General features: G+C 52.1%; 5 protein-coding genes across 5 annotated transcripts; 2 read left to right on the top strand and 3 right to left on the bottom strand.

Moving 5' to 3' along the window:
* Positions 1 to 1401: 1401 nt before the first annotated feature.
* On the top strand, positions 1402 to 5939 carry COCSUDRAFT_39286 (hypothetical protein; the record flags this gene model as incomplete). Its single annotated transcript, XM_005652178.1, has 14 exons — positions 1402 to 1546; positions 1673 to 1750; positions 1861 to 1891; positions 2004 to 2073; positions 2299 to 2486; positions 2590 to 2668; positions 2817 to 2966; positions 3216 to 3433; positions 3538 to 3608; positions 3768 to 3884; positions 4023 to 4219; positions 4454 to 4644; positions 4845 to 4992; positions 5241 to 5939. 14 exons carry the CDS (start codon positions 1402 to 1404, stop codon positions 5937 to 5939), a joined length of 2382 nt encoding a protein of 793 aa, XP_005652235.1.
* Positions 5940 to 7203: 1264 nt separating this feature from the next.
* Positions 7204 to 8746, top strand: COCSUDRAFT_11742 (hypothetical protein; the record flags this gene model as incomplete). The annotated part of the gene is made up of 5 exons (XM_005652179.1): positions 7204 to 7367; positions 7467 to 7641; positions 7736 to 7826; positions 8168 to 8261; positions 8467 to 8746. Coding segments are annotated over 5 exons (804 nt in total), but the record flags the coding sequence as incomplete, so codon positions are not given.
* Positions 8747 to 8973: 227 nt separating this feature from the next.
* COCSUDRAFT_55680 (cysteine proteinase) lies at positions 8974 to 13299 on the bottom strand (the record flags this gene model as incomplete). The annotated part of the gene is made up of 9 exons (XM_005652180.1): positions 8974 to 9658; positions 9796 to 9965; positions 10329 to 10550; positions 10971 to 11109; positions 11414 to 11568; positions 11751 to 11849; positions 12043 to 12277; positions 12550 to 12825; positions 13094 to 13299. 9 exons carry the CDS (start codon positions 13297 to 13299, stop codon positions 8974 to 8976), a joined length of 2187 nt encoding a protein of 728 aa, XP_005652237.1.
* Positions 13300 to 14633: 1334 nt separating this feature from the next.
* Positions 14634 to 21735, bottom strand: COCSUDRAFT_34939 (N-terminal acetyltransferase A, auxiliary subunit; the record flags this gene model as incomplete). The annotated part of the gene is made up of 16 exons (XM_005652181.1): positions 14634 to 14791; positions 15107 to 15329; positions 15580 to 15711; positions 16023 to 16271; positions 16558 to 16698; positions 17188 to 17346; positions 17865 to 18045; positions 18247 to 18400; positions 18722 to 18903; positions 19143 to 19240; positions 19368 to 19557; positions 19794 to 19888; positions 20243 to 20359; positions 20877 to 21038; positions 21242 to 21353; positions 21467 to 21735. The coding sequence occupies 16 exons, from the start codon at positions 21733 to 21735 to the stop codon at positions 14634 to 14636; spliced, it is 2622 nt and encodes an 873-aa protein (XP_005652238.1).
* Positions 21736 to 22776: 1041 nt separating this feature from the next.
* On the bottom strand, positions 22777 to 25471 carry COCSUDRAFT_64337 (hypothetical protein; the record flags this gene model as incomplete). The annotated part of the gene is made up of 8 exons (XM_005652182.1): positions 22777 to 23226; positions 23356 to 23694; positions 23827 to 24002; positions 24135 to 24214; positions 24347 to 24483; positions 24587 to 24708; positions 24831 to 24945; positions 25289 to 25471. 8 exons carry the CDS (start codon positions 25469 to 25471, stop codon positions 22924 to 22926), a joined length of 1455 nt encoding a protein of 484 aa, XP_005652239.1. The 3' UTR covers positions 22777 to 22923.
* Between the last annotated feature and the right edge of the window lie 494 nt (positions 25472 to 25965).

Here is a 25965-nt window from a genome sequence, read left to right on the forward strand (position 1 = left end):
GACTGGTGGGCACAAGTCAACGCGATGTTTTTATAGCAGAGATTGTACAAGATGCTTGGTGCAAAGAGAGGACACTTGAGCTTCCTCAGCTGTCTGAGCTTCGCAGTAACAAGCAGCTTCCTACTCTTGTCAGGTTTGTCTTTCTATGCTGCCTCTTCATTCGGTCTTCATACGGTCTCTGTTGCCAAGTCATAGACCGTGATCCATGAGGATGTAGTCAGTGCCTATCGCTAATGGCATGTGCTGTGGATGCGCAGTGTTGTGTGATCCCCTACCGCGAGGCTGGACTGCATCTCAGCAGCCAGTTGGACAGGGTCAGACGACGCAGCTGCCTCACATTCTGCTTCCTCTAGCGGACCCTGAAAGCTTCTTAGATCAGCACGAGGAAATTCTCGGCATAAATGCCAGAAATGTCCTGAACATAGCGCCCCCGGTGTGCTCCTGTCTAACTCCCTAAAATGTGCACATGTGCTGCACGTGTTGAATCACATGTGATCATCGGATATGCAACAAAGTTGTTGATGTCAACAGTTCCTCCTCGGGTCTTTGAATATATGTGCATGTTGGTGGCAGGGCTTCGAAGAACAAGATGTTGTCAGCAAGGGTGTCTGGCGCCTTTTGGAAGATGGCAGCAGTTTGTGGAGTCTGAGCATTCTTTCACCGGGCGCAAGCTCGCATGTCCTGATCTTCAGGTGAAGCTCAATGCATGTGCTGCTTTAATCACTTGCAAATCCGTACCAACACAAATCACTGAAGTGTTTGGGAGCGCAGTGAACTTGCGCTTCCTTGGGCTGGAGAATTTAGCATTTATTCGCCATCAGAAACTCGCAATTGCACAGTATGCTTGGATAGCTGCTTGGTAGTGTCAGCAAAAGCTGCACCGTCCCAGAAGCTCACCACTTTGGTCATGCAAGGTAAATTGGTCCGCCCTTGCTGTGAGCAATTTGCATCGAGCAATATCTCTTGTAGAATCTTCTGGCAAGACGTATGTCTTCTCTGCTTAGTGTTATGCTCAATCATGGTCCAACATGGCAAGATGTGAACAGGTGAAGAAGTGATTCTGGAGTTCCATCATCCAGCCTCACGCCCTCCAAGCAGCGGCTTTATAGTGCGCATCGCCAGTGTCATGCAGGCGAGTGATAGTCTCTTCCTTCCTCTGCTCTTCTCCTAACACCCAATGCTGGCGAATTAAATGCACAACCGTCCGTGTCACGTTGCAGATGCAAGCAGCCCAGTGCGGGGCTGCATGCAGGCCACAGGAGTGATGATCTGAATGTTTGGCATTGCTGACAGGGTCTGCAAGGCAATCTGCCTGAGGCAGCAGAGCTAAAGCGTCGACGGCGGAGACAGCTGTTGGTGAAGTCAGAGGAGGTCAGATACACACCAGGGACGGATTTTGACATGTCATTGCTGCAGCGGAAGTCTGATGTGGTGTCCTCGTGCACCCCCAGTGTGCTGTGTGACAGTCAGTGGGATACTGTCAACGATGCTGTCCTTGATATCTACGCTGTGAATGTCCAGCTGGGAGCCATGGCCCTCTGTACAGGTACACTACCGCAACATCCCCATCCCTACACCATTGGAGAAATAAGGCTTGAGTGTTACACGCATGCATGGAGCTCATATGATCATTGTCTATGGCAGGAAATGATCAGTGTCAGTCTGCATGCAGGAACTCTCATCACTGCACCCATCGGGAGGAAGTTCGTGCTCACTGCAGACCACTGCTTTGTGGGTAAGGGGCTGCCACGTACAGTGTTTGCTGGTCCATTCATCTCATCACATTTCAGTTCAGCACTGCACAGTGGCTGAATCAAGAGTTTGATGTCAACTGTCTAACTTGTGTCTAAATGGTTGCAGATAAGACAGCGATCAACAATTTTGAGTACTGGTGCGCAACATTCACCATGTAGACAGTATTCTGTGTGTGCTGTTGCATTCTTACTCATCTATCAATTTCTACTTATAAGTATTGTGTTCAAGAATGAATAAACTCTGCACAGGATACTGATCTTCAACTATGAGCAGTCATGTGGAGAAAAAGAAACACCACCCATCAAACAGGTCATTCAGGTGCGCATGACCTCCTTTCTGCCAGATGACCATGTGATTATTGGTCTTGCTGTTTCTTCTCTCCTGTAAAAGTGCACGAGCCCATTTCCTTCAAAAAAAACAGTCCATTTTGTAGGAAAGTGCACAAAGAATCTTCTTGGAAGATCAGTTTCATGACTTGCACATGGTCACTGTGACGGTCTTGGGCACCGTACTGTGACATGAACAAATTTTCTTCAATTGTAGGGATTGAGGCTTGCATTCTACGACAGCAAGGCCGATATCCTCCTTCTAGAGATATCTGCAACCATCCCAGACAGTTTCAAGCCATACAAGTTGGGCTACGATGGCAGCGATAATGCAGTGCCAACACGAGCCATCGGCATACATCATCCAAATGGCAACTTCAAGCGTATCTCTTATGCAAACAGCAGGTGCGACTTCTGGCAGTGTGGGAAACCCACACTTATTAGAATCATGGCTCACTTACTCTGCTGTGATGATATGATACCATGAGATGTGTGGAAATGGGTGCAGTGGCAGCGTCACGACGAATTTCACAGCAAGGAGATTCCCTGTTGGTGAAATTCAGCCGTCTGCCACAACGCATCTCCAGGTCTGTGCTTGGCCACCATGGTGGCATAGACCATCATAGACATACTCCATGGTGTTGATGTGCTTGGTTCGTTTGAGTTTTGCTTTCGATGCTCACAGGGAATTTTTTTAGTGAGGTTCATGCATGAAAGGGTTGATGTGTCGACCAGGTACTGTGGAGCAAGGGTGCAACAACATCAGGCTCGTCTGGATCTCCGCTGATAGACATGGACACAGGCAAGGTTGTAGCTGTCTTGACTGGAGGCTTTGCCAGCTGCTCTGAACCCCAGGCCCCAGACTACTATGGCCGCCTGTCTGCGGTAATGCACCTGCCTGCTTGCATTGCTCTGCATGCCCCTGCTTGATTGTGCTGAAACACCTGTCCATGTCGGTGTGCTCCTCCCCAGTTGCATGTCATCGGTACCTGCTGCAAGTGTCCTGCATGTCATTGCTCTACCGTGGTCAGCCTTTCTGCATGTCGGTGTGCCCCTCCTCAAATGCATGCAAGGGGTCCCTGCTGCTAGCGGCAGTCTAAGCAGTCATTGACGCTTTATGCGATGCCATGTCAGGCATGGAAGAACGGCCTGGAACACTTCCTATCCAGTGCTCCCCCAGATGGTGTCTTGGAGGAGGTTGCAGAGATTCTGACAGCCTCCAGCGATGGAGGATCCATCGTGGTCCGAACCATGAACTCAACAAGATCCGCCAAGCACGGTCCTGGGCTTTGCTTCTTTCCCCATGTAATTACCTTCTCGCCACAGGAACGCGCGAAGAGCTTCACCTATTTGTGAGTCCTCCCTTCTCCTCCACCCTCTCACGATGACAGCATTGGGCATGAATCTGCTCTTATAGAACTGCGAAATATTCCTGACTGTTGTGTTGCTTGCGCAGCCTCACAGATCCGATGCCCTTCGAGAACGAGACCATCACAGTGAACATTACAGTGCGCGGCGCGATACCAGGTTTGTACCAGAATCTCACCAAGGTTACTTGAGTGATAAGCGCACAGGATTTCAGCATGCATGCTTAATGTAAGTGAAGAAACGCCAGGATGAGTCTGTGCATGTGTCATTATGTGACCTTAGAAACACAGCGGGAGAATTGGTTGCTGTGTGATGCAGGCAATCTATTTGATGTCTCATCTTATGTGGTCCTCTCGGAAATCAGCGACGTATTCACCCCCACGGATGTCTTTGCTTACAAAAGGAGCATCGAGATCAGCATGTCTGATGAGATAAGTAAGTCATCGAATCATCGCTCCGAAGACTGCATGTCCTACTCCAGGCGCATATACATTTCACGAGTTTGATCTCTGCTATGTTGACGGACACCTTAATTTTACTCTTTGGAAAAGTGAGGTGCTGTCTGGCTTGCAGATGCAAACATATCCTACTTCGTGCCGGGCAATATGGCCCGCTTCCAATTGATCTTCAGGCTGACTAGTTCAGTGAATCAAAATTACCTCCACATACACACTCTCAAGGGAATTGCTCAGGCGTCCACTGGCCCCTGGACGCAGTATGACGCCTTGGAACTTGAATGTGATGATCTGCCATGTACCATTCCCTTCCCGGTGAGGCGCCCTTGCCATATTCTTCATCATGGTATCTATTTTCTGGCCATTCGCATTCTTTTGGGCTTTGCATGGCGCGATTCTCAAAGTGCAGCACAAATGACTAGTCAGCCTTGCAGTAGATTTGTCCAGGCAAGCATAAAAGTTGCCGTTCCGGGATGCTTTTTGGAGATCAAGAAAGTTCTGCTTTGCTGTATAACATGAGTTAAGCTCATCAAGTGTGTTTATGTTCAGGGGAGCAATGGCACAGAACCAGTGCTGTTTGACGAGTACAACCCAGAGCCTACCATGGACGCCGACCCTCAGCTGGCCATCTTCTCATTCTCACCTGATGAGAGCCTGAATGTCCAGATGGACATCTGCCTCCTAGATGGCATCCTCATCGGGGCGACAGTCTCAATCTACATCAACCAGCAGTTCACATGGTAAGGCTGTTTATTTGCATATTACTGCAGGCACACACAGGGTGTTATTCACGCATCCCTGCTATGCATGGTGTAATAGGGTCCATCTAGAGATAATCTGGTCACTAATAACCAGAGGAATGCATTCTGCTATTCCTCCCTTTCTTTTCACAATTCAAGCTGTCCCTATATAGTATTGAACGCCCCTTGTGAACTTGCAGGACGCTCAGCAGTGACCCTTTTGGGGATCCAAACTGCCTGCACATTGCCTCTATCGCGGTGAAGGGTGCAGAGAATTACACTGTGGTGGTCTCTGACCAGGACAGCTTTGACGCAGTGCTACCCGCACGAATTGTCAAGTACCTCTATGTGAGTATCTTGCTCAGCTTTTGGTGCTCTACACATGATACAGCTGTTGAATAGTGTGCATGCATCATGCATCCTAAGGCATGCTAGCTCTAGAAGCTTCTCAAGAATATGCTCCTTTGTACAATGCGTTTGTCTGCTGGGTAGTTGGGCAGCAGCAGCTGTTGTCACTCAGCAGAGCCTCAGCAGAGCATGTCCGGATTTCACGAAGCCATCGGCGACGAAAACATGCGTTTGGATGCCTTGTGCAGTTTGACGATGCATCCGGGGAGGTGTTGGGTCCAGCAGTGCAGGGGCCCGTAACGGGGCCCGCGGCGTCGGACGTGGCATCCAAAGCCGAGCGCGTCGCGCTCCCAGCGAACTCCCTGCTCCCTGCGGCGGCCCCGGCCCCGGCCGGCGCGCTGCGGCCGGCCGCCACCGCGCACCCGGGCTCCGAGCGGCCCTACGGCGGCAGCGCTCACGCACCCGCCCCGACAGCTCACAAGCGCGCTAAGGCTCCAAGCCCCAGCAAGCTCCCACGCCCTCTTGCTGCAAGCCTCCAGTCCGCGCCTGCTTTGGCGCCCAGCAGAATTGGCGCCCCACTTCCGTCAACACCGCCTCTCAAGGGTCCGGTTGCCGGGCCGGCGATTGCGCCCGCAGCGCAGCGGCTCCCGGCGCCGAGTGTCGCGACGGCCATGCCGCCGAGCCCGTACTTGGTGGCATGGGCGAGGCAGACGGACGGACAGTGGCCTGTGACGAAGGCGGAGTCTCTGGCTCTGGCCCCTAATAATCCCAGCATGGCTGCATCTGCCACTTCGCCAGCGCCGGTTGTTGCGGCTGCGCGCTCGGCTGTGGTGGCCCCGAGTCCGAGGGTGAGCACTGCTTCGGTGTCGGCCGCCGCGGCAGCGCCACCGGCAGTACTGACGACACCCAAGAGAACTGCCATCCTGTTCACAGGAGACGGAAACTAGCAAGTGGGATCACAGCAATGCGGAAAGCGTTGTTGATGATCCCCTACTAGCCTCCTTGGCGTGTTTTTGCCTGCCACCTGGTACTTTTTGGCTTCCTTTGCATGTACTTGTGTGCCCGTCAGAGTTGTGTATGAATACTGTCCGCACTTGCAGTGGCTGCATCATTACTTGTGAGGTCTTTCAACGCCTGCCTTGCCGTAGCCATGTGCAGCTGCACGGGTTGCACAAATGAAAAGTGGATGCTCTTGGTCACATCCAACGGATTTTAGTCTGTTTCATCTCAGTGTGTGATCGAGTCTGAGTACTGGTCCGTGAGGACCTGCATTAGAAGCACAGCAACCTTCCATCAATGGGTGTCATTGTGCTGTCTCAGGTGTCTGGCAGTGTCTTGAGCCAAGAGTATGCATTTGGAACCGAGTCGCATGTGGCCTCAGTTGACATGCTTTTCAACCTGGAATTGTTGATCCAATGAATGCATGACTAGAATTTTTGATATTACACATGTTGAGCTGGGACCCTGCTAGGTACTGATGAGCAGTTGGGGTGTTATGTTGTGCACATGCCTTGCTGCAACGCAATAAGCATGGCACCACTGGTAGATTGCCGCTGTATATGCATGCAGTTGGATGTGCCCGGTGGGCTCAATTCACTTTGCAAACTGGTGTCAAGAGCTCTATAGCTGGATGTTGCTGCAAATTCTGCTTAAGCTACACTCAAAGGCCATCAGGCTCGACACATGAAATGGATTTCCTTCACCCATCCTTTGGAAACCTCATTTGCTCATGACCAGCTTCCATTTCAGAAGAAGCCAGGTCGAAACAAGTGTTTCATCAATCTGCGATGTCTGATTTCTTCTTACAGCTCTTGAGTCTTCCAAATCATTACTTCAATGGTCCATATCTGGGTCGATGGTCCCAAAGTTTGCGGCATCACAGATTTATTTTTCAAGACGACCTGATCTGGAGTGGTAAACGACTGGAGCGTTGAGACCGTGGAGCCCATACATCACCTTGGAAAGTGTCAAAGATTATTCAACGAGTCTATTTACTGTGAACTCTGGGCACCATGCGAAATGCACTCTTCACTGCCTTCCTGCTTCTCTGTTCGCAGGCAGGCACAGGCACCCTTCCTCGACAAGATTGACAATCCTAATTATTCTGCATTGATGATCTGATAAGGATGAGTCAGCAGTCAGTTCTGCATATGCTTGCTGCAGGTCTTGCTGGGCACTTGCAAGCTCTTAGGGCCTCCTCCCCAAGAGGAGTGCCTTGAATTCCTGCGCAAATACATGCCACCCAGTGATGCAGTCTTGCCTCTTGAGTACCTAGAGGAGAATGCAGAACTAGCCCTGTCTGCGAGATCTATTTCCAAGTGGGCACAGGATGTGCCTTGGTCAATTTTCCTGAACTATGTGCTTCCCTATGCCAGGTAAAGACATGAAGCTTCACCTGCTGCTGCAATTTGGATCCGTAAATAGATATCTGTCCAGATAGTAGGCCTACATGCAAAGGTTGATCAACTTTGCAGTGTGGATGAGCCTCGTGACAATTGGAGGCCAATGTTCTTCCAGAGGTTCCTGCCTCTTGTTCAGAACGCCTCCTCACTGTCAGAAGCAGCGCTGATACTGAACAAGGAGATCTGGACCATATGGGGCATTACTTTCAAATCCAACCAAACTCCAGAGATCATGTCTCCATTTCAGGTGCCCAAATCAGCATTTTCCTTGCATGGGCCCAATGATTCTTCCTGTGTCACTTTGCACATTTTGCAATGAGTATTGGGTCATTGTTTTGCAGGTTATTAAGGCAAGACACGCTTCTTGCACAGGGCTGAGCATATTCTTGGTCAATGCTCTCCGCTCTGTGGGCATCCCTGCAAGGATGGCAGGTGCAGGGGAATCCTAGTCGAGGCAGCCAATTGTGTTTCTTGTGCAGCGCATGCATGTGATCATATTGATGGCATGTAGTACATGTTCCATCAGTTCTGTCAGACAGATTTGCATGGAGTCATGGCGGAGCCTGCAAGTAGCACAGACACTCCAGTGCTGGCGATCACGTCTGGCACGTTGCCAGTGATCTATGGGGATCTCAGCTAGAGCTGCTCAAAGAGCACTCCCAGATCATTGTTAAATACCAGGGAAGCTGTGAACATTATTAACATTAGCAATGCTCGGCTAGTGCATAAGATGGGATGTGGGTTGGCAGACTGAAACCCTTTGAATGCTGCAGGGACACCCGTTTGGAACACAGAGACTGGAGGGAACCATGACTGGGTGGAGGTCTACACAGAAGCAGGCTTTTGGTCTTTCACTGGCGCGGCAGAGTACACTGACCAGGTGCCCTGGTTCACCTCACCATCGTTCATAGAAGCTCTGAACCATATACATTGTAAATTGTCAAATTCTTCATCAATACTCATCCCAGTAGGGGTGAAAGAACTTGAGGATATCCGTGCATAAATAGGTCTTCTCCAATTCAGGACAACGGCAGGACTCTTATGAAAATTGTTTGGGGATCTTGAAAATCAGACTCTGCGGCGGTATCATGCAGGGGTTCAATCTGACATGGTTTGTACCGGACCCGGCACAGCACTCTACAGCAGGCAGCAGGATGCATGCAATCTATGCCGTCAGCTGGGCTGATCTTGAAGGCACTGTGCAGTATCCCTTGATTTGGGATGACGACAACAATCATACTGTGAGTGCATTTGATGTCACAGAGTACTACCTTCAAGCAGCAAGCATTGGGGAAAGTGCTATTTTACATTCCCATAGAGACCTTGCAACAAGGACCAACGCAGTATCTTGAGTGGTGCAAAGCAAACGTTGGATTCACACCCCTTGAAACAACAATCACAGAGACTATCATATTGATTTGTAAACATATTTGCTTGTGATGAGACAGGCCAGTAGGCTATGCGCCTGCCTGGACGTCTCACATCCTTGCAAATTGCAGTCCTCCCTCTTGACATCACTTATTCAACCACGACCCCTCTTACAAAGATACACACACACACATAGAATAATGCCAGCACTCTAGGCGCGGAGAGCACCGCGCGCACTGAGGTGGCCGCCGATACTGGCCGGCCTGCCCTCCAGCAGGCCATCCACGGCCGCGCCTGCGCTGGGCCTCCAGAGTGTATCCTGTGCACCCAGGCCCTGATGCGCATCCCCCAACCCGCTCGGCATCCTCACCCCCAGGTGCAGAATGGCCTCATGGCCTGCCGGTATACTCGGCTGCATTTCTGCACCACCACTGGCCCTGTCGAGCAGACTCCCTGACTCTATGCCCACAGCATCCACCTGTGAGAGCCCGCTGTCCCTGAGACTTGCACTGCCGTCGCCCTGATATGAAGCGCCATCAGGCTGCTGTTTTCTGTTTGCATCCGCGGGTTCTGCTGCAGCGCTCTGCTGCTCTGTGCATGCTGCAGACCTCGGAGGTTCACCATGATTGGCCGGTGCCCGAGCGCCCCCAGCCACTGGCAGCTCACTGCTGTCCCAGCCGCTATCGCTGCTCCTCCCATTTGTGGATGCAGGGCCCGCTGCTTCTGCGGGATGCTGCGACGGCGCTGCATCCCTGGAAGACATTTCAGACGCGCCTGCAGAGCTCACTCTGTCAAGTAAAGTGCCTCCATTTGTTAACGCCTCCGCCCTGCTGCTGCTGCTGGGCTCGTCTCCTTGCGCGGCACTCGGCATAGTGGCCGCATGCCCTGCCTCATATCTGCGCGCACATTCTCTGATCAGATCCCTGCCTGCCATGAACTGGAAAAGCGCACAAGGCACAACTCCCAGGAGTCCTTTGAATCTCAAGGTCTACAATGAATTGCCAAAGGAAAGCTGCAAGGGACTGGCACGCACCCGTTCTGCAGGGTGGGGGAAGGCTTGCTGCCGGAGACGCCAGTGGCGGCCGACCGGGGCACCGCGGCAAGCTGCGCCAGTTCGGGCAGGGACGGCCGCGGCGCCTCGCGCGCGTAGAATAGCATGTACGCCCGCCGCGACAGTACGTAGCCCGTAGTGCAGCTGTACACCTATGCAGCATCGCAGCCGCGTCAGCACAGGTCTCAATCATGGTCCAGGTACTGAGGCCCTTAGAGAACCCCTCTAGCAAGTCCCCATCAGCCCTCCTGCGCCCTCAGGTGCAGGACACAATTGCAGCACAGACAGCAACTGGCATTTTTGCATTGCAGGGCAGCGGTACTGAACAGGATACGGCGGCCTGCATGTGCACAGGGACAGGTGCCCATCTGTTTCTCCTCATTATAAGGAATACCTTCATCTTTAAACCTCGCGATCCCTCTCCCTTACCGGTACCAAGATGAGCAAAAGAGTACGAGCAATTTCGTTCTGTTAGTCCCCTTGAAAGGGTAATGGAGCTTGGGAAGATGGCCCACCTGCGCGTCGTTACACTCCCACCACTGGCCGTCGGCGCCGCGCACATAGGCCACGTAGTGGCCGCTGTGGGGGCTATTGCACGTGCCCTCGTGCACGATAATGCCGTACAGTCGGTACCGCGCCGGGCCACCGTCCAGCGCGGCCGACGCCATGAAAGGGCCCAGATTCAGCTGCTCCTGAAAGTCCACCGCCTGAGAGTTCTTCATGGGCACCCCATCCACCTGCGGCAACGCTGCCACTCAGCTACCACAGTCACCTCTACACGGAGCACTGAAGATGACTGACTTCTCCCTGCCATGCATGCTGTAATACAGCGCCCCACATAGAGGTCAACCAATGAGTTGTGACCTGGAATAAAAGCAGTCCCTTAAAACCCCCGGACCCAAGAATTTGACGGGAATCTGCAAGTCATGGGACATGCAATGGGTCGGTCCGACTCTTGCTTTCCCAGAACATCTGCACTACATGCCGAAATTTATTTGCTGCATCTTTGCCGCTCACTCCCGGCATGGCATGTTAGAGAGGCCCGGTGGTCTGCATGCCTCTTGATGGGCATTCAGCAGGCCATCTGCGCAAGGTAGGAAATGGCATGCATGCGGGAGGGACAGTCGATTTCACCATAGGGCTCTGAGGTGACGCACCGAGACGAAGCGCTTGAGGCAGATCTGCAGCGTGTTAGGTGCCACCTCGAAGCACAGCCGCCTCTCCGCCTCCACGTCCTTCTTGCACTTCTCACAGCTGTATGCATTGTCCCCGGCCAGCAGCTCTGTGTGTGTATACCTGCGCGCACGCAACAGGCGCTCTTAAATAATTTCGAGAGCTTATATCTGACCTCCCAGGATGCGGAGATTAGTGCATGTGCACAGAGGTTCCATCAGATGCAAGGGGATGCAGGTGGTATGCACACGAATCTGGTGTACCACACAAGTCTTCATCAATCCGTCGGACAGAAATATCACATGATGGACGCATGCGAGAATGAGACTAAAACAACCTGCAGATGCCAATCTGCAAGTTTGCAATGGCCATCATTGCACATGTCCTAGAGGAAAACGGTGTACATATTATGTAAGGAAGTCAGTACCGTGCAAGGGCATCCTCGAGGGTGGTGATGTCCTCGTCAATCTCGACTGACAGCATGGAAAATGGGTCGAAGGAGGCTGAGACATTGCAGCAGACGGTGCACACGTTCTGCATGCGCTCATAGCCGCCAAATATGTGGTGCAGCAGGGTCGTCTCCTGCGCAACAACTGGCTGTTACACTTTGCCGCCATTTGCGCGCATGGGCCGGCCATTGTTGACGGGTGCACTGCCGCATTGCAAACATATGCATGTCTGTAGTGAGACTTCGGGTCCAGAGGTACGTTGGGTGCATAATGGGTGCAGGACAGTGTGTTGACAAGCAGAAGAGAGAGTGGCACCTTTGACCGGCTGTCCAGCTTGGCAGGGCTGCCAGCCTGATGCAGCATAATGTGCTCCACAGCGGTCTGCAGGCCGTTCAGAAACTCCGACGTATCCTCCTGCACAATTACCCCAATTTCCTTATCAGCACCTCCAACCCCATTCAGAGCAATCTCAAGTACTCTTGCTCATGCCCCTCAAGGACTGCTGAGGCACAGCTCCCACGTTAGCACCCTTCTGCGCATGAAGGGTCTGTTGTTCGGTCACTCTCATTCTGGCAGCTAGTCACAGGCAATAAGAGCAATCAATCACCTGCTCGCCGGCGACCATGTCGCGACAGAACAGGCGGACGCGGTGCAGCAGCGGCTGCGCGGTGGCGGGGCCGTCCCCGCGGCGCATCTCCCTGGCCAGAAGCTCCAGCTGGCACAGGGGACAGAACGCGCCGGGGGGCGCCGGGCAGCCGCGGCTGGTGTGCAGGCCCGAGGCCAGATAGGCGCCCATGGGCCGCGTCGCCATCAGGCACTGCAGCGCTGCGTTCGCAAAGCAGCTGCGCCGACGGACACACCCTCCCTCAAGACATTTGCAGAGTTCCCAAGGATGAAATATTTTTAGAATGCTGCACAATGATCGAGGAAATTTCGCTTGCATGAGCTGTTGGCACGGTGCACCTGATTTTGTGTAGCTTCCGAAAGCGGGCGTAAGCAGCACGTCGTGTACAGCAGTATCATGGGACAGGCGCTGTTTCGAAGGAGGATCTCTCAGCATGACCTCTGCACAGAGTGCATGCGGCATGATATACTGCAGAGTCGTGGGTGTCACCTGTTGCCCAGGTTGATGAGGCCAGTGGGGCCCTCATCAGAGGCATCGGCGGCCGGCCACAGTGCCAGGAACTCCTCATAGGGGCAAACCATTCTGCTCGGCACCAGCCGCTGTGCTTGCGCACTGCCAGCCTCCTCTTGTGTCTGTTTACTCCCAGACTCCACCTTCGGATTGCCCTCCGCTCTGACGTGCAGGCCTGCTGCAATCCCGAGTGCTAGCTTGCGGCACACCTGCTTGTGGCCCGCTGCCCAGTGCTGCTGCTGGTGCTCCCTCGAGCTGCGCATGCATGCAATACTTCAACGGTTCCAATCTTGCGCTTCAGGCTCTAAGTCTCATCTCCGCAGTTTGATGAAGGAGGATTGACTGATATTGGTCGCACATGTCTTCCTCTTGATTCCGTGGACAGATGTTCATATTCCCAGCCAATGGATGAGTAAGCCATGCAAATTCTTACAGCTTGAGATGAGTGGACACCAAGAGGCTGCTGCCTGAGCAAGAGTGACAAGAACCATCAGTACAAGCATCGGCATCGACGTGAGCATACCAGTAGCGGGAGGCCTTGCATCCACCGCAGCGGTGCGGTGCAGGCTCGCTGCACACAGCACAGAGCGCAGGACCTGGCCGCCTGCTGGGGAGCGGCTTCTGGCCAAGGTCTGTGTCCCACCAGGGCCGAGGCACCTCGCTGTCCAAGCTGCTGGTGACGAATCTTTGCAGAACTCTGGAGTACCCATAGCCCTGCACGCCGTCCATGCTGCAAGAAGGCAGGAAATATATTAGAAATGATTGAATAGAATGCTTTCTCATATTCCTTGTCAAATCTGCTACCCTGCTTGTGACTAGTCACTGAAGGGGCCGATCGAGAGTGCTGGACGAAAGATTATTTGATACACATTAGGAACAGCAATCATATTGTTGGGAGAAGGCTCCCAGACATGTCAGGTGCCTACTTATCGATGCTAACGTATGGGACCATCAGCTAAAGTATAAGCATAAAGTTGGATGACCCGAGCTGGTACTGCAAGCAGTACTACAATAGTGTTACTATAGGATGTGACTTGGCCTCATGGATGATGAAATTTAACGTCATACATCTTGCGGTAGAGCTTCTCTTGTTTTAATGTAAAGAGAGGAAGTTTGCGTACATAAAGAATACGATGAGCACAGTGAAGACGACCGCTGTCCACGAGACACCAAACGAGCTGTATGATATCATCCAGGGTAGTATTCTAACGTCACATGAAGCAGACGCTGCTGAACTGCTCAGGGCAACGCCTCTGGCCGAAACGCACGCTGCACCAGCAGATCGTGTGCGGTGTTCCAAGGCTTCCCTAATGAAGCAGCCTAGCACAATTGGAGGTTCAAACTACTTGAATAATCCGCATTATTTTTTCTTAAGCATCACAAGAAAGTACAAGAGATGAAAGAAGACACAGATTCCTCGTAACACTGGCAATGAGTAGGGGAATATAATATGAGGAAGGGTGGGCAACAAACCCTTGCTCCTGGTGAGGACACCCCAATGCAAGCTTCAGGCTTCAACCTTACATGGCGATGAAATATTAGCAATCTCAAATTGCAACAGAGACATGCTTGAGTATCAATAGCAATGCATGCTGCAGGGAGAGTCAATTGCAGACCAGACCAACACTCGAGCTCGCACACTGGCAGCAGCCGGCGGCGCCGCAGCCACTGGCACTCAATCGTGCTTCTTCAAAAATTTCACGTAAAGAAGCGCACAAAGACAGAGTTCCAAAAGATACCGCAGAGATTCAAAAGTTCCTGCCAACCCGCCTACCTCCCTAGCATCAGCATGTGCATGCATGCGCATGGCACATGCGCAAGAAATCTTCCTCTGTACTCCCAGCCCAGAGACCACCTAGACATGAGCAAATGCCCACCATACCCTTCCCTCTGCACCGCCAATCCACCTGCAGCGCCATAGCGTGGCACCTGCTGCACGCCAGAGCCTGGCAAGAATCTCATGACACAAGCTATTGTCCTCGGGTATGCTAGCTGTCCAGAGAAACCTTCTTCAATGCATCTGCCACGCCTTTGGCCTGAGCTGGAGCAGGATCGGCTTTGGGTTAATTCAGGTGCAGCCGGTCCGCGCCCTCAAAGCAGCCCGACCAGCGGAACACCTTGCTGCAGCGCTGCTTCCACTCCTGCGCTGCCGCCTCGTCGCCCAGAGTGCCCTGCAGCAGCTTGTGCACTGCCACTGCGTCTGCGTGGGTGAGGGCCTCCGCTGGAACACCGCCCCCTGGCCAGATTAGACACATTACAATTCCTCTCAGGCATCTAATGATGTAAAGTTGGCGCTCCCCATGATTTCCTTTCAAGTTGCAGTACATCCAATATCTGCATTGACTCAATTGTTGCCGTGCGTCCTTTGAGCTGCTGGTGATTGCTGTCAGTATCTGACTGCACAAGGGCAGGCCCAAAGTCGCCATCGTTTTTCTCGCAAAGGCTCAAACCCCTTCAACACCCACACAACTGCAGGTTTAAAAATTTGACATACGCCTTGCATGCCAGCAGGGATAGCAGAGGTTCGAGGACTTACCGACGAGGCCGCCGCGCTTGAGGATGACCTGCACAGCCTTGGGCTTGGACTGGGGGTCCAGGAAGGCCATCATCTCGGCAGCAGCCGCCCGGTGCAGCAGCGACTCGCCGCCGTGCTGTTCCAAGAAGGCCTCCTTGTACTGAGCGGCGCTCTTGCCGCCCAGCAGCTGACTCACCTCCGAGTCGATAACCTCCGCCACCACCTGCTTCTCCTTAATTGCCCCCTGCACAAAATGCAGCAATAGTAAGCATATGCATATTACTCATTGCCCTTGCTTACTGTTACAAGCCAGCTGTGTCCTAGGCACGCACACCGGCTCCTCGTGCAAGCCCCATACTTCAGGCATACAGCACTCCTGTCCTCCTTGGCACAGTCAGCAATCAGTAAAAAAGCTGCGTCATAGCAGGGGCCAACCATGATGACATTGGACCCTCCAGATAGAAGCATGTTCGGCAGGCAGAGAGGAGGCAGACCTCCTGAGCTGCGGCTGCCTGGCAGAAGCGCACGATGAGGCAGTGCACCTGTGGGTGACCTGCGCCGCTCACTGCCAGCGCGCGCTTGACCGCCTGCAGCGCCAACAGCAGCTTCCCTCGCCGCAGGTACACCTGCACATGCGCACACCTCGCTGTCACATGATGAATGTGTGCCGGGTCTGACTCGCAGCCATGACTGCTCTTTCCAGGACCTTTGCTGCTTCCACACTGACATGCAATGCTCACAAAGATTCCATCAAGCTTGCTTCGACGTTTAGATAGCCATGCTGCTTGAAATCGTGTGCAGCATTTCACATTTGCTTTGCACATGCAGCCGCCACAAAGTATGCGACAATGGAATGCTACCGTCATGTCTTGTCAGCTTGCAGCCAACACTGTCATGATCATAACAAATTTCTGCCAGAGAAGGAAGGGGAGCACACCTCGAAGGCCAGCAGGTGCGTCTGCAGCCGGTCCCCAGAGTACTCCTTGAGCACACGCACGAGCTTCACAGCCTCTGCCAGGGGGTCTGCTACCTTTGCCAGCTGCTCTCCATCCGGATCGGCATCCTTCTCCTTCGGAGCAGCCGGCTGTTTCTTGGGCGTGCCCCCCTTGTCCTTGCCTGCCGCCTTGGCCGCCTCCTTCTCTGCAGCAGCTGCAGACTCTGCCTCCTTCTTCTGCTTCTGCTGCTCCTGTGAACACCCACATGCCCTTGTCAGGTCTCGCCTCCGGATAAACCCCTTTCCCTTGTAAAGCTTGCCCCTACACCCTCTCCGTTGAGTGAGGGAGTGAGCGCTAAAGAGACAGGATGTGAAAAGTTGCATTATTGACATATGTGAGACCAGACACGCATGCCCAAACTTCTCATACACCCAAATCAAATTCAGAGTCCCTGCAGTAAAAAGGGATATGGAGTAAAAGGAATATTTGACAGCAAGGATCAATATTACAGCAATGCTTGTTGTGTCAAAAAGGCACCTTTCTGCGCTTCTGCTTAAGCTTCTTGAGCTCCTCTGAAGACAACTTGGAGTCAGCGCCATCCTGCGCGTTGCCATTGTTCGCAGCGGACGCCGGGGCCCTGTCCAGCTCCAAGTACACCTGAATTGCTGCCCATGCCGCCTGCAAGCAGCACAGAATAAGTTTGTCACTCAGTGCGCACACAGCAGGCACACGTGTCCGCCTGAATTTGCGTACAACACCTCCCATACTTGCAGCACCTTCCTGGTTAGACATGCCAAGAAAAGGCCAGTAAGCTCATAATCTGGCTTTAGACCGTGCCACACTTGATGCACAAGGTACATTGCAAAATCCCTTTCCTAAAGGAATGACTTGGAAAGTGTCCTGCTGTTGTTAAACTCAGCGGAGGCAGAGTGTGTCCCTCTTTTATGCTTGCTGCACAAGACTAGATGGCCATGCAAAATCTTACAAACCTTCACAGTGCCAGGTCTGAAAGACTTTCACTGTGCATCTTTGCTGTGCATCATCCATTAAGAGATGTCAGAGTTGACTGAAGATGGAGCTGACATATATGTAGGGCATCTGCTGACCTGCAGGGAAGGCTCTTGCAAAAGGTTCAAATGCAAGAAACTTCATTGGCAAGTTCACCACCTTGGAGTAGAAGATGTTGTGGTGCAGGGTGTCTTCCATGCGCAGCATTTCCACGTAGGATCGCAGCGTCATCTTGCGCACGCAATAGCTGTGGAAGTCAAACTGGTCCTCCCGGAAGTCCTCAAAGTGCTTCACCACCGCCAGTAGCTTCTTCAGCGCCTGCATGCACATTTGCATGCACTTCCACCCTTCAGAATTGTTTTGGTTATTTTGATCTTGACTGTACGTGGTTTGTGGAATGGGCTTTTAGATGCATGGGACTCATCAAGAGAAAGCTGAGCGTAATGTTCAGCAGCACAGCGTAGTAGAGTACATCAGAAACATAATAATATAGCGCATGCCATTATCACAGCTTTGACAGTGCTCTGACTGACAGACCCCAGCTTAGATTTTTTTAGAGAGTAGAACATTAAGGTTAGGTCGTCAAGGTGTTCCTCTGCATGTTTCGTTTTCCCAAAGAAATATTGAGAATGCGGCGACTGAAGGACCATGCCGAAGACGCACCATAACCATCTACCCCTAATGTGTGCAACTATGTAACAAAGCACTGATATTTTCGTACACCGACAAGCCCGCCAGCACAGATCATGCTGGTATGTTGAGACATGCTCTGATGCCTTGAAACAAAACCTGCACCCGTTAAAGACAAGAATCAAGTGGGGAAGCTAGCACTGCACCTTGCCATATTCTCTCCGCCGGATGTAGGCATTGCCGCACTCGATCTCGTACCACATGCACTGCATCTCCGTCAGGCCGTTCAGCTGATCGCCGTGCTTTGTGAACTTGGCCGCCATAGTCTCAGCCTCCTCTATCCTGCCTGCCCTGAACAGCGCCTTCGCTGCAGAACTGTTCAGATACCTGCCCACACAATCACACACATCACATCAGCATCCACAGCAGTTGGCCTCCCTGTTTCCACACAGGAATTATGCCCACCTTCTGTTGGGCTGCTGTCTCATGCATCTCTTCATCAAAGACCCGATGCATGCATGGAGGTCAGCTTCATATGTCAATATAAATCATGTGAGCTATCAAAGGTAGTGAGCTTGAAGGACAGACCTGTCAGCCAGGTCCAGGCTCTCAGCCTTGCAGGCAGCAGCGACAGCCGCATCGAGGTCGCCAGCATGCTTCAAGATGCGACTCTGCACACTGTACACGTCTGGCAGGTCCGGGTCCTCCTGGATACACCGCTCCACTGCAGCCAGCGCATCCCCTGCCATGCAAATTCCCTTGCCATAATACGCTTACCATCTACAGTCCTTTCAGGTCATACATCCTGTTATATGACTTGAATCTCTGCACTTCGACTTAAGGCAGCATCATTGATTGGATCATTGTGGCTCGAAAGGCGAATCAATTGGCATATCCAGATGCGCCAGAAGCCTGGCAAATGGGGTTTCAAGACCCAGTAACGCCAGTAATGCAAGGCATCATCGACTTGCACCATGACATCTGCTTCTTCATGGTGGTAATGTTGGTCTTTGTGCTCTGGATGCGCAGTTACCAATGGGATCTGTGCGGACAGAAGGGGTACCTGTCTGCCCGATCCTGTCATAGTGCTGGGCCAGGTAATAGAGGGTCCACAGCTTGGCCTCTGGGCCTGGGGCCTCTGGGGTGCCCTCCTGGTTTGGCAGAGCAGGGAACGCCCCTGTCTTCTCCAGACTCCTCAGCAGGAGCTGCATCAAGGCGCCGAGGGCCTCGCGCTTCGCTGGTTCCCTGCATTGGCATGGAACAAACAATCAAGAAGAGGCTTCAGCAAAAGGTAAAACTTATGGCAACTTCTTACAGCAAATGGAAGTATGTGGAAGAGAATATGGGTAATCCCCTGGACCCTAAGGCCTCAAATGACATCTATGTGGGGCAATTTATCACATGACGTGCAACACAGGGATGCTTGAAGACAGCCCTGGAAGAGGAAACGCAAGCGCACATATAGCCATCAGATGATTGCACACCTGTAGAGGGCCTTTAGATCTGAGAAGAGGGATGGGATCCCCTTGTTGAGGAACCTTCTCACGTATGCATCAGCCGCCTCCTCAAACGCTTTATCAACCTGCAGCACAATGAATTCAAGTGAATGCTCCCATTTTATAATACCAAGGACACTTCCAAGCGTGGCAGGAGCAACCAAAAGACAAAGCACTTTTGATAATAATTGAGTCCATCGGCGGAGAGCCCACCTTGAAGTCCAGGGGTATTCTCTGCACAGCCGTGCTGCGAGGGTACTGCTTTGCCAGCTCATCGTACAGCTCAGCAAGGCGCTCCAGCTGCTCATCTGACCACTGGCCCTCTGCGTCAGGCGCCAGTTTCAGCGCTGCTCTGAGCCCCTCGTGGTACTTGTGGTTGTCTGGATTCAATGCCAGCAACTTCCTGCAGCCAGTGACAAATCTTTGTTATGAAACTCCTGCAAAAGTGCCATGTATGCACGGTTCAACCGTATTCTTTGCACGATTACTGTAGGTCAAGGAAGCCCATCTTCCCTGCAATAACCAATTGTTGGAACAGATGCAAAATTTGCTCACAGGGCTGCTCTGCTGCTGCAAAGGACTGGCTAACTTATATGGAAAGCGCATGCATCAGCAGATAGGTAGGGGCGGGGTACTTGCCGGTAGATGTCTTCCGCAGCTTCCTGCTTCTGGGGAAGCTTCAGCAGCAGCCGCCCGCGCTGCTCCATCAGCCCAATGCGGTCCTTGATGAGCTCCTGCATGACACCCAACAATGCTATCACAAATCTAAATGCATGGAAAGGACTCCAGTAATATCTGCTCCCTCCGTGCCCTTCCACATGCTCGCCTCACAATCATGGCTTTCCTTCCCTGCTTCACGGCCACATTTCCAGTCCATGATTCTACTGTCCGCAATGCCTCATATTTGCACTTGCTCAATCCCTGACATGCCAAATTGACCACTGCCCGGAGTATTTCAGGTTGCACAACCTGTAGTGCGCCCCATCAGGCGCTGCCATACACGAAGAGCACAACCAACGCCCAACATCATTCGTAACCAATTCCACTATATGCGAACGACGCTGCGAGTGCTATCTTTTGAAAGGTACCTTGGAGGTGTCCAGGTACGCCAGGGCCTCCTCTGTCTGGCCACCTTCCTCCAGCACCAGAGCCCTGTACAGGATCATCTCGCTGTGCTCGTACGCCTCCGAGGCCGGCACTTCCTCCTGTCGCACATCAAATAAAATGAACACGACATGATAATATATAGACGCGCTGATGAAGCCTGGGGCGAGACTTGGGACACAGAGGTCCAGCATGCCAAAGGCATCACTGACTGTGCCAGTCTGAGCACATCAGTGAACCCATGCCCCGTCCTTTGAGGCAACCTATGCATGAGTGACCAGGGAACCGCCAGCTGCCCCCAGCAATGTGTAATGCATTATCTGTCCAGCATGCTTGATGCAATCGGTCCTAAATTACAATCGGCCCCATGGGCAGCTGCAGCATATTGCATACCAGCGCTGTAAAAATATGCAAAGCCCACTGGTGCAGCTACGCAACGAGGCCATGTTCAAATTGCTCAAGAGGCCTTAAGTGGCGTCTGCAAAGCCCACTAGTGTCATAAAGCAAGGTGCCTTTTGTGACTGGAAGTCAGAGCTGCTTTGGAGCTGTGCAAAGCCCACTGGTGCAGCTCAGCAAGATGCCCTCTTTATGGGGAGCACTAAAGGCAACAATTGGCACCTGCATGTCTGCGTAGGTCTTCAGGGCGTGGGCGGCGAGCTGGTGGCTGCCGTTGAGGTGGTGCGCGATGGCGAAGCTGATCCAGTGCGACTTGTTGGAGGCCTTCTGGGCCAACATTGCCGTCCGCGTCTCCACAAAGCCCGGAATGTCGCGCATCTGGATCTGCACAGCCCCGCCACAACATTTTCACACCCCCTCTAATTTGCAGCATGCAAAGCTCCCTCTAAGAAGGAGCTTTCCCTTTCCATCGCAGTTGTCGATGTTGGTTTGGGCCCGCTCAAATGCTGGCAAAAGCAATGCAGCTGACAGACTGACTATGGTCACAGCTGTATGGGTGGATATGGTAGTGAAACAAAAATATTCACCTGCAGATTCGAGAGGTCTCTCAGGATCTGGTAGTTCTCCTTGTCGATGCGCAGAGCATTCTTGTAGCACTTGATGGCCTCGTCGTAGTTCTGATCCCCGCGGTAGAGCAGCCTGCTTGCACACACCACCAGTCAAGGACGGGCCTCCATTTAAGGCTAGAATTTCCCAGAGTATCCATGCCTTTCAACGCAGTTGCCATGCCAAGGGGTGCAGCAGGTTCTCACCCATAGACGTGCCATGTGACATGGCTCTTCAGGTTGTTTTTAATGCCTCTGCGCGCGAGTTCATAGGCCTCCTCCTTCTTGGAGGGGTCCATGTTGTTCAGGGTCAGACCCTTCATGGCCAGCGTCTCTCCATGGTCCGGATACTTCTTCAGGACCTGCTCTGCCGCCTTGATGGCCTTCTTGTACTGCTTTGTCTCATAGTATTTGACCACCTGCCTGAACAGGCCGGCCTCTTTAGTTGGCAGGACCTGCCCATCCTTCGAGGCCATCGTGCCCCAAGGCTGTGGAGTGACCTACTGGTTCAAGCCTGCACACCACATTAGACAGCTCAACGGGGATTGTAGGTCAGACAGTTCAAAGGTGATCACAGATTATAGGTAGTCTTGGTGTGATACTGCTCCCTATTGCATAGAAGATTTGCATGAGGGGACACATTAACACAAAATAGCTGCTACTATTCATCTGCTGCTATCATGTGTCCATCCCCTGACAGCTTTTGCAAACCTGTCGAACTTTACAACAGCTAGCACATGCAGTATTGAATAAGCTGCTGCCAAATGTGTAGTACTGGCGAGCGTTCCTCACAAAAGGACAAGGCACCTAGTCATTACATGTAATCAACAATCGTCTTCACTGTGTGATCGAGGGATAAACACATCAACATTGGATCACCAGGACCTTCGGTGTCCCGTCACTTTGAGTACGAGATCAATCCTCCATTGCTAGACGGCTAAGAGCATGATGGAGTCGTACTCACCCTGATCGGCCGTAAAAGCATCACAAGGGTCCTGTGTTCGTTTCAGAACAATAGAATAGATGCTAGTGTCCACCGTCAATGCAGAGGTGAAGAAGTGCACTTTGCAGATCAACGACTCTGGCCACTTGCACCGCTGCGATGCAACGCAAAGCTTCTCTCAACGTCTTCAAGAAGAAGAATCAATGATCTTATTCTGTTTTTCAGCATTCAGCGACAGGATAATCAAGCTGATGATTTGACAATTTAGCTGCATGGTGGCGCAGTTCTCCCCTGCCCAAACACTGCGGAATGAAGAATGCCGAATGAATTGGGATAGTCTCACTGCCCATCATCTTTAAAAGCGCTGTACAGATGAAAGAAGCGTTGTATGGACAGATCTAGCATCACCATACCGTGTAAGTTGAATAAGATGGCATGTTATCAGTGGCTTTGCTGAAGGCCTAAAACTTTTGGGGTCGAAACTGGCCAGTGCTGAAGCGCATCCACAACAACATTGAATGGCAGAAACCCCCGAGGAGCTCTGCCATGCATCTGGGCTCTCTTCATCCATTCAGAGCTTGTCACAACATTTACAGGCCATGCCATGTGCTACCTGTTGCTGGCCTGTTCATGTCTTTGCATCGACCAATGACTTGACAGGCACATTCACCTCAACCACAATTGACCAGAACTTTATTGCAATCAAGTTATTTCAGTACATTCACAGGAACTTTCGGTGCCTCATTGCCTCCTCGTCTTCTTCAGTGAATGCATCTGCAAACGCCTCCTCTTCTGCAGCCGGCTCCATGAGCCCATCCTGGTCATCCTCTCCACTTAGATCCTCCCCAATGGCTTCCTCCACCTCAAATGCATCCTCCTCAGCTTCCTCCTCAACTTCCGGCAAAGCAGCACGCATCGCGGCTGCCTTTGCCGCCGCGCCGCCGTCCCCTGCTTTGCTGGCCTTCGCTGGTTTCTTGCTCTGTGCCGCCTTGGAGGTGGAAGCAGCAGCTGCCGCAGGCTTCCCCTGCAAGGCAACATACCCTCAGTTTCTACCATGCAAGCAGGATCCATATTTTGACCTGCACACCTCAAGTTGGCAGCAACAGACAGCTTCATCGGCAAAATTTTGCAAGGTTGCATGGTCTGCACGTACCTTGGGTTTTACTAGAGTAGGAGCTACAAAGGTTTCCTCTTCCTCTTCCTCCTCCTCGTCGTCAGCTGCAAAGTTCTTCTTCCAGGATGGTCTGTCGCTCTGCTGAGAAAGACTGGGCTTCGGCAGAGCAGCTACGTCCCCATCATCATCCAAGTCATCTGCTTTCAGGAACTGCTCTGCGGACTTTCCACCTGGCTTGCCTTTTTTGGCAGGGCTCAGGACAATAGTGTCCTCATCATCTGCATTGTCCGCCTCCTTTGAGGCAGCGGCAGCCTCTGCCGCTGGGGGTCCCTTTTGCTGCACTGCAGTCTTTGCCGTTGCTGCTTTCTCTGCAGTTGCCTGCAATCATGGCATTTCTCTTTCAAGCTGGGCTGTTGCCTTTTGCACCGCATTAGGAGCAGAAGCTTCTGTCAATGCTCTCTCGTCCCTGTCCAGGAGATAGCACAGTTCAAACTTGGTGCAAGTGCATACCTTAGGCTTGAAGAGGTCAGCAGCGGCCTCCTCAGCGCCACCAACTGCAGCTACCTCTTCCTGAGCAGCAATTTGTGCCTTGTCTGCAGGCACTGGCGTGGCTGCGGGCAGGCCCCGCGTGCGAGGCTTGCCCTTCACCAGCACACATGCCTCTGGCATGCACTCCACACTGATGACTGCATGCATCAGTGACAGCATTCAGCTCCGAGTCTACGATGCTGCTCAAGTGCTCGAGGGTTTCTACGTCTGGAGCTGAGCAATACACCCATGTCCAGAAGCATCCAAGAGAGCAGGAGACTAGCGCTTACTGTCCATTGGGTTAGCAGCGCAAAACTCCATGAACTCTCTCCTCACAGGCGAGTCTGGCCCCATGTAGTTTGGCTTCATCCTGCATGCATGCACAGTCTTGTGAAGCGGGCTGTACCTCACAAATCCTACTCTGCTAGATATTTTGGAGGCAGCAATGTCCTGCAGCAGCTGAACAATTTACAAAGATCAGAGGTGCGGGTGAGATTTGCACCTGCACTGCACAACATCAATGGCATTCTTGATGAAGTCTGTAAAGGTCCCTTTGGCAAGGAAGGGCTTCTCTATGTAGTTCTCACTAATGTCCTCCACCACATAGATGCCCCCTGATTTCAATGATTGCCACAAGACCTGCATCCACAAGCACTTCCTCAGTTCCTTTCAGGCGCGCTTTGAGCAGAACATGTCAAATATAATTTTGCATGCAATAGCTCAAAAGCCCAGAGGCACTGACCTTAAAGCTGGCCAGCATCTGACTGGATTTGTGACCCCCATCGTCCACGATGATGTCATAGCCACTGAACTGCTTGGCATCCTCCACAATCTCAGAAAGAACACTCACGTCCTCTTGATCTCCTGTGCATTGAATGGTAAAGTAATACATATCTGTGCTTCTGAGTTGCTGCACCCATGGAAAATTGCACACCAGAAAGTTTTAGCAATGTCTTGAGCGTCTTTGTTGATGGAAGATAGCGCACCAACATAGATCTTGCCCTTTGCGACAGATTCAATCTCCGCTCGGTGTTTAGCTGCACAGTCTGCGTTGTTCTCCACATAAGAAACCTTTGTGTTGGTCAGGTATCTCCTCCACAGCTGCGAGCAATTTCAGGTATCAGCTTTCAGCAATATCCCTGCTGGCCAAATTGCACCAAGTTTATTGCAGCATTCCAAACACTCACCGAAAGAGAGTGCATCCCTTCCACCCCATTGTGCATGCTGCATCCCATGCCAATCTCCAGCAGCCTCATATTCTCCCTCCTTACAGGAGACAAGTATTTGCCTGCAATACCATTAATATCAGATCTGATATTCTGCCACATTGTTCGCAGGGACTGACAGGCACTCAACTTGCAAGCATGCAGAACGCCATGCGAGTTGGGGCCGCACTGTAGATGTAGTGATAGCTGGATCCACGGTTGCTCTTGTCACTCTGAACCTCCTCTGCAAAGCGGCTGAATTGCTTGTCGATCGTTCTGGTGATAGGGCTGGTCAGCTCATCGTCTGTCACTGGCCGCTGGTAGCTAGCCTGGTGCAGAGTCGCGCTCACACCGCTGAGACTTAGGCATGACAGAAGGCAAACCCATGCAAGGGCTCTGCTGCTCCCCTTGGAGCTATGCATGCCCGCTGAGGCCTTGCTTCTGGCTGATGTGCCACAATTTACAGGAAAAAGACTTCCTGTGACACACAAGAGGCAAAGTCTACGTTGATCAGTCAACACCACGGTCCCAGCTTCCGTACCGAGGGTACAATAGAGCCTTACTTTCCAGAGGCTTCTACCAAAGCGTACAAGATGTTTCCATTTCAATAAAATGGGGTCAGAAGAAGGCACAAACCTTGCAGGCACAAGGGATTTGCCCAGGATGAGGTGGGAACCCACGTATTCAGAGATCTTCCAATTGATTCACTGATGCAGGCATGCCTATATGGAACAGATCATGTATAAATGGCATTGCATCGTGTATTATCCGGCAATGAGGGAGATACCCTGTGGAAATTTTGTCGGGTTCCTTGTCATTGACACTCTGTAGTGCGGCTGTGAGCTTGCGATCAGGTGTTTGATGGTCTGAATGCCACTCAATACTTACTGCATTATATTTTAAAAGTCTTGCCGTG

Source organism: Coccomyxa subellipsoidea, assembly GCF_000258705.1.
Source record: "Coccomyxa subellipsoidea C-169, whole genome shotgun sequence".
Lineage (NCBI taxonomy): Eukaryota > Viridiplantae > Chlorophyta > Trebouxiophyceae > Coccomyxaceae > Coccomyxa > Coccomyxa subellipsoidea.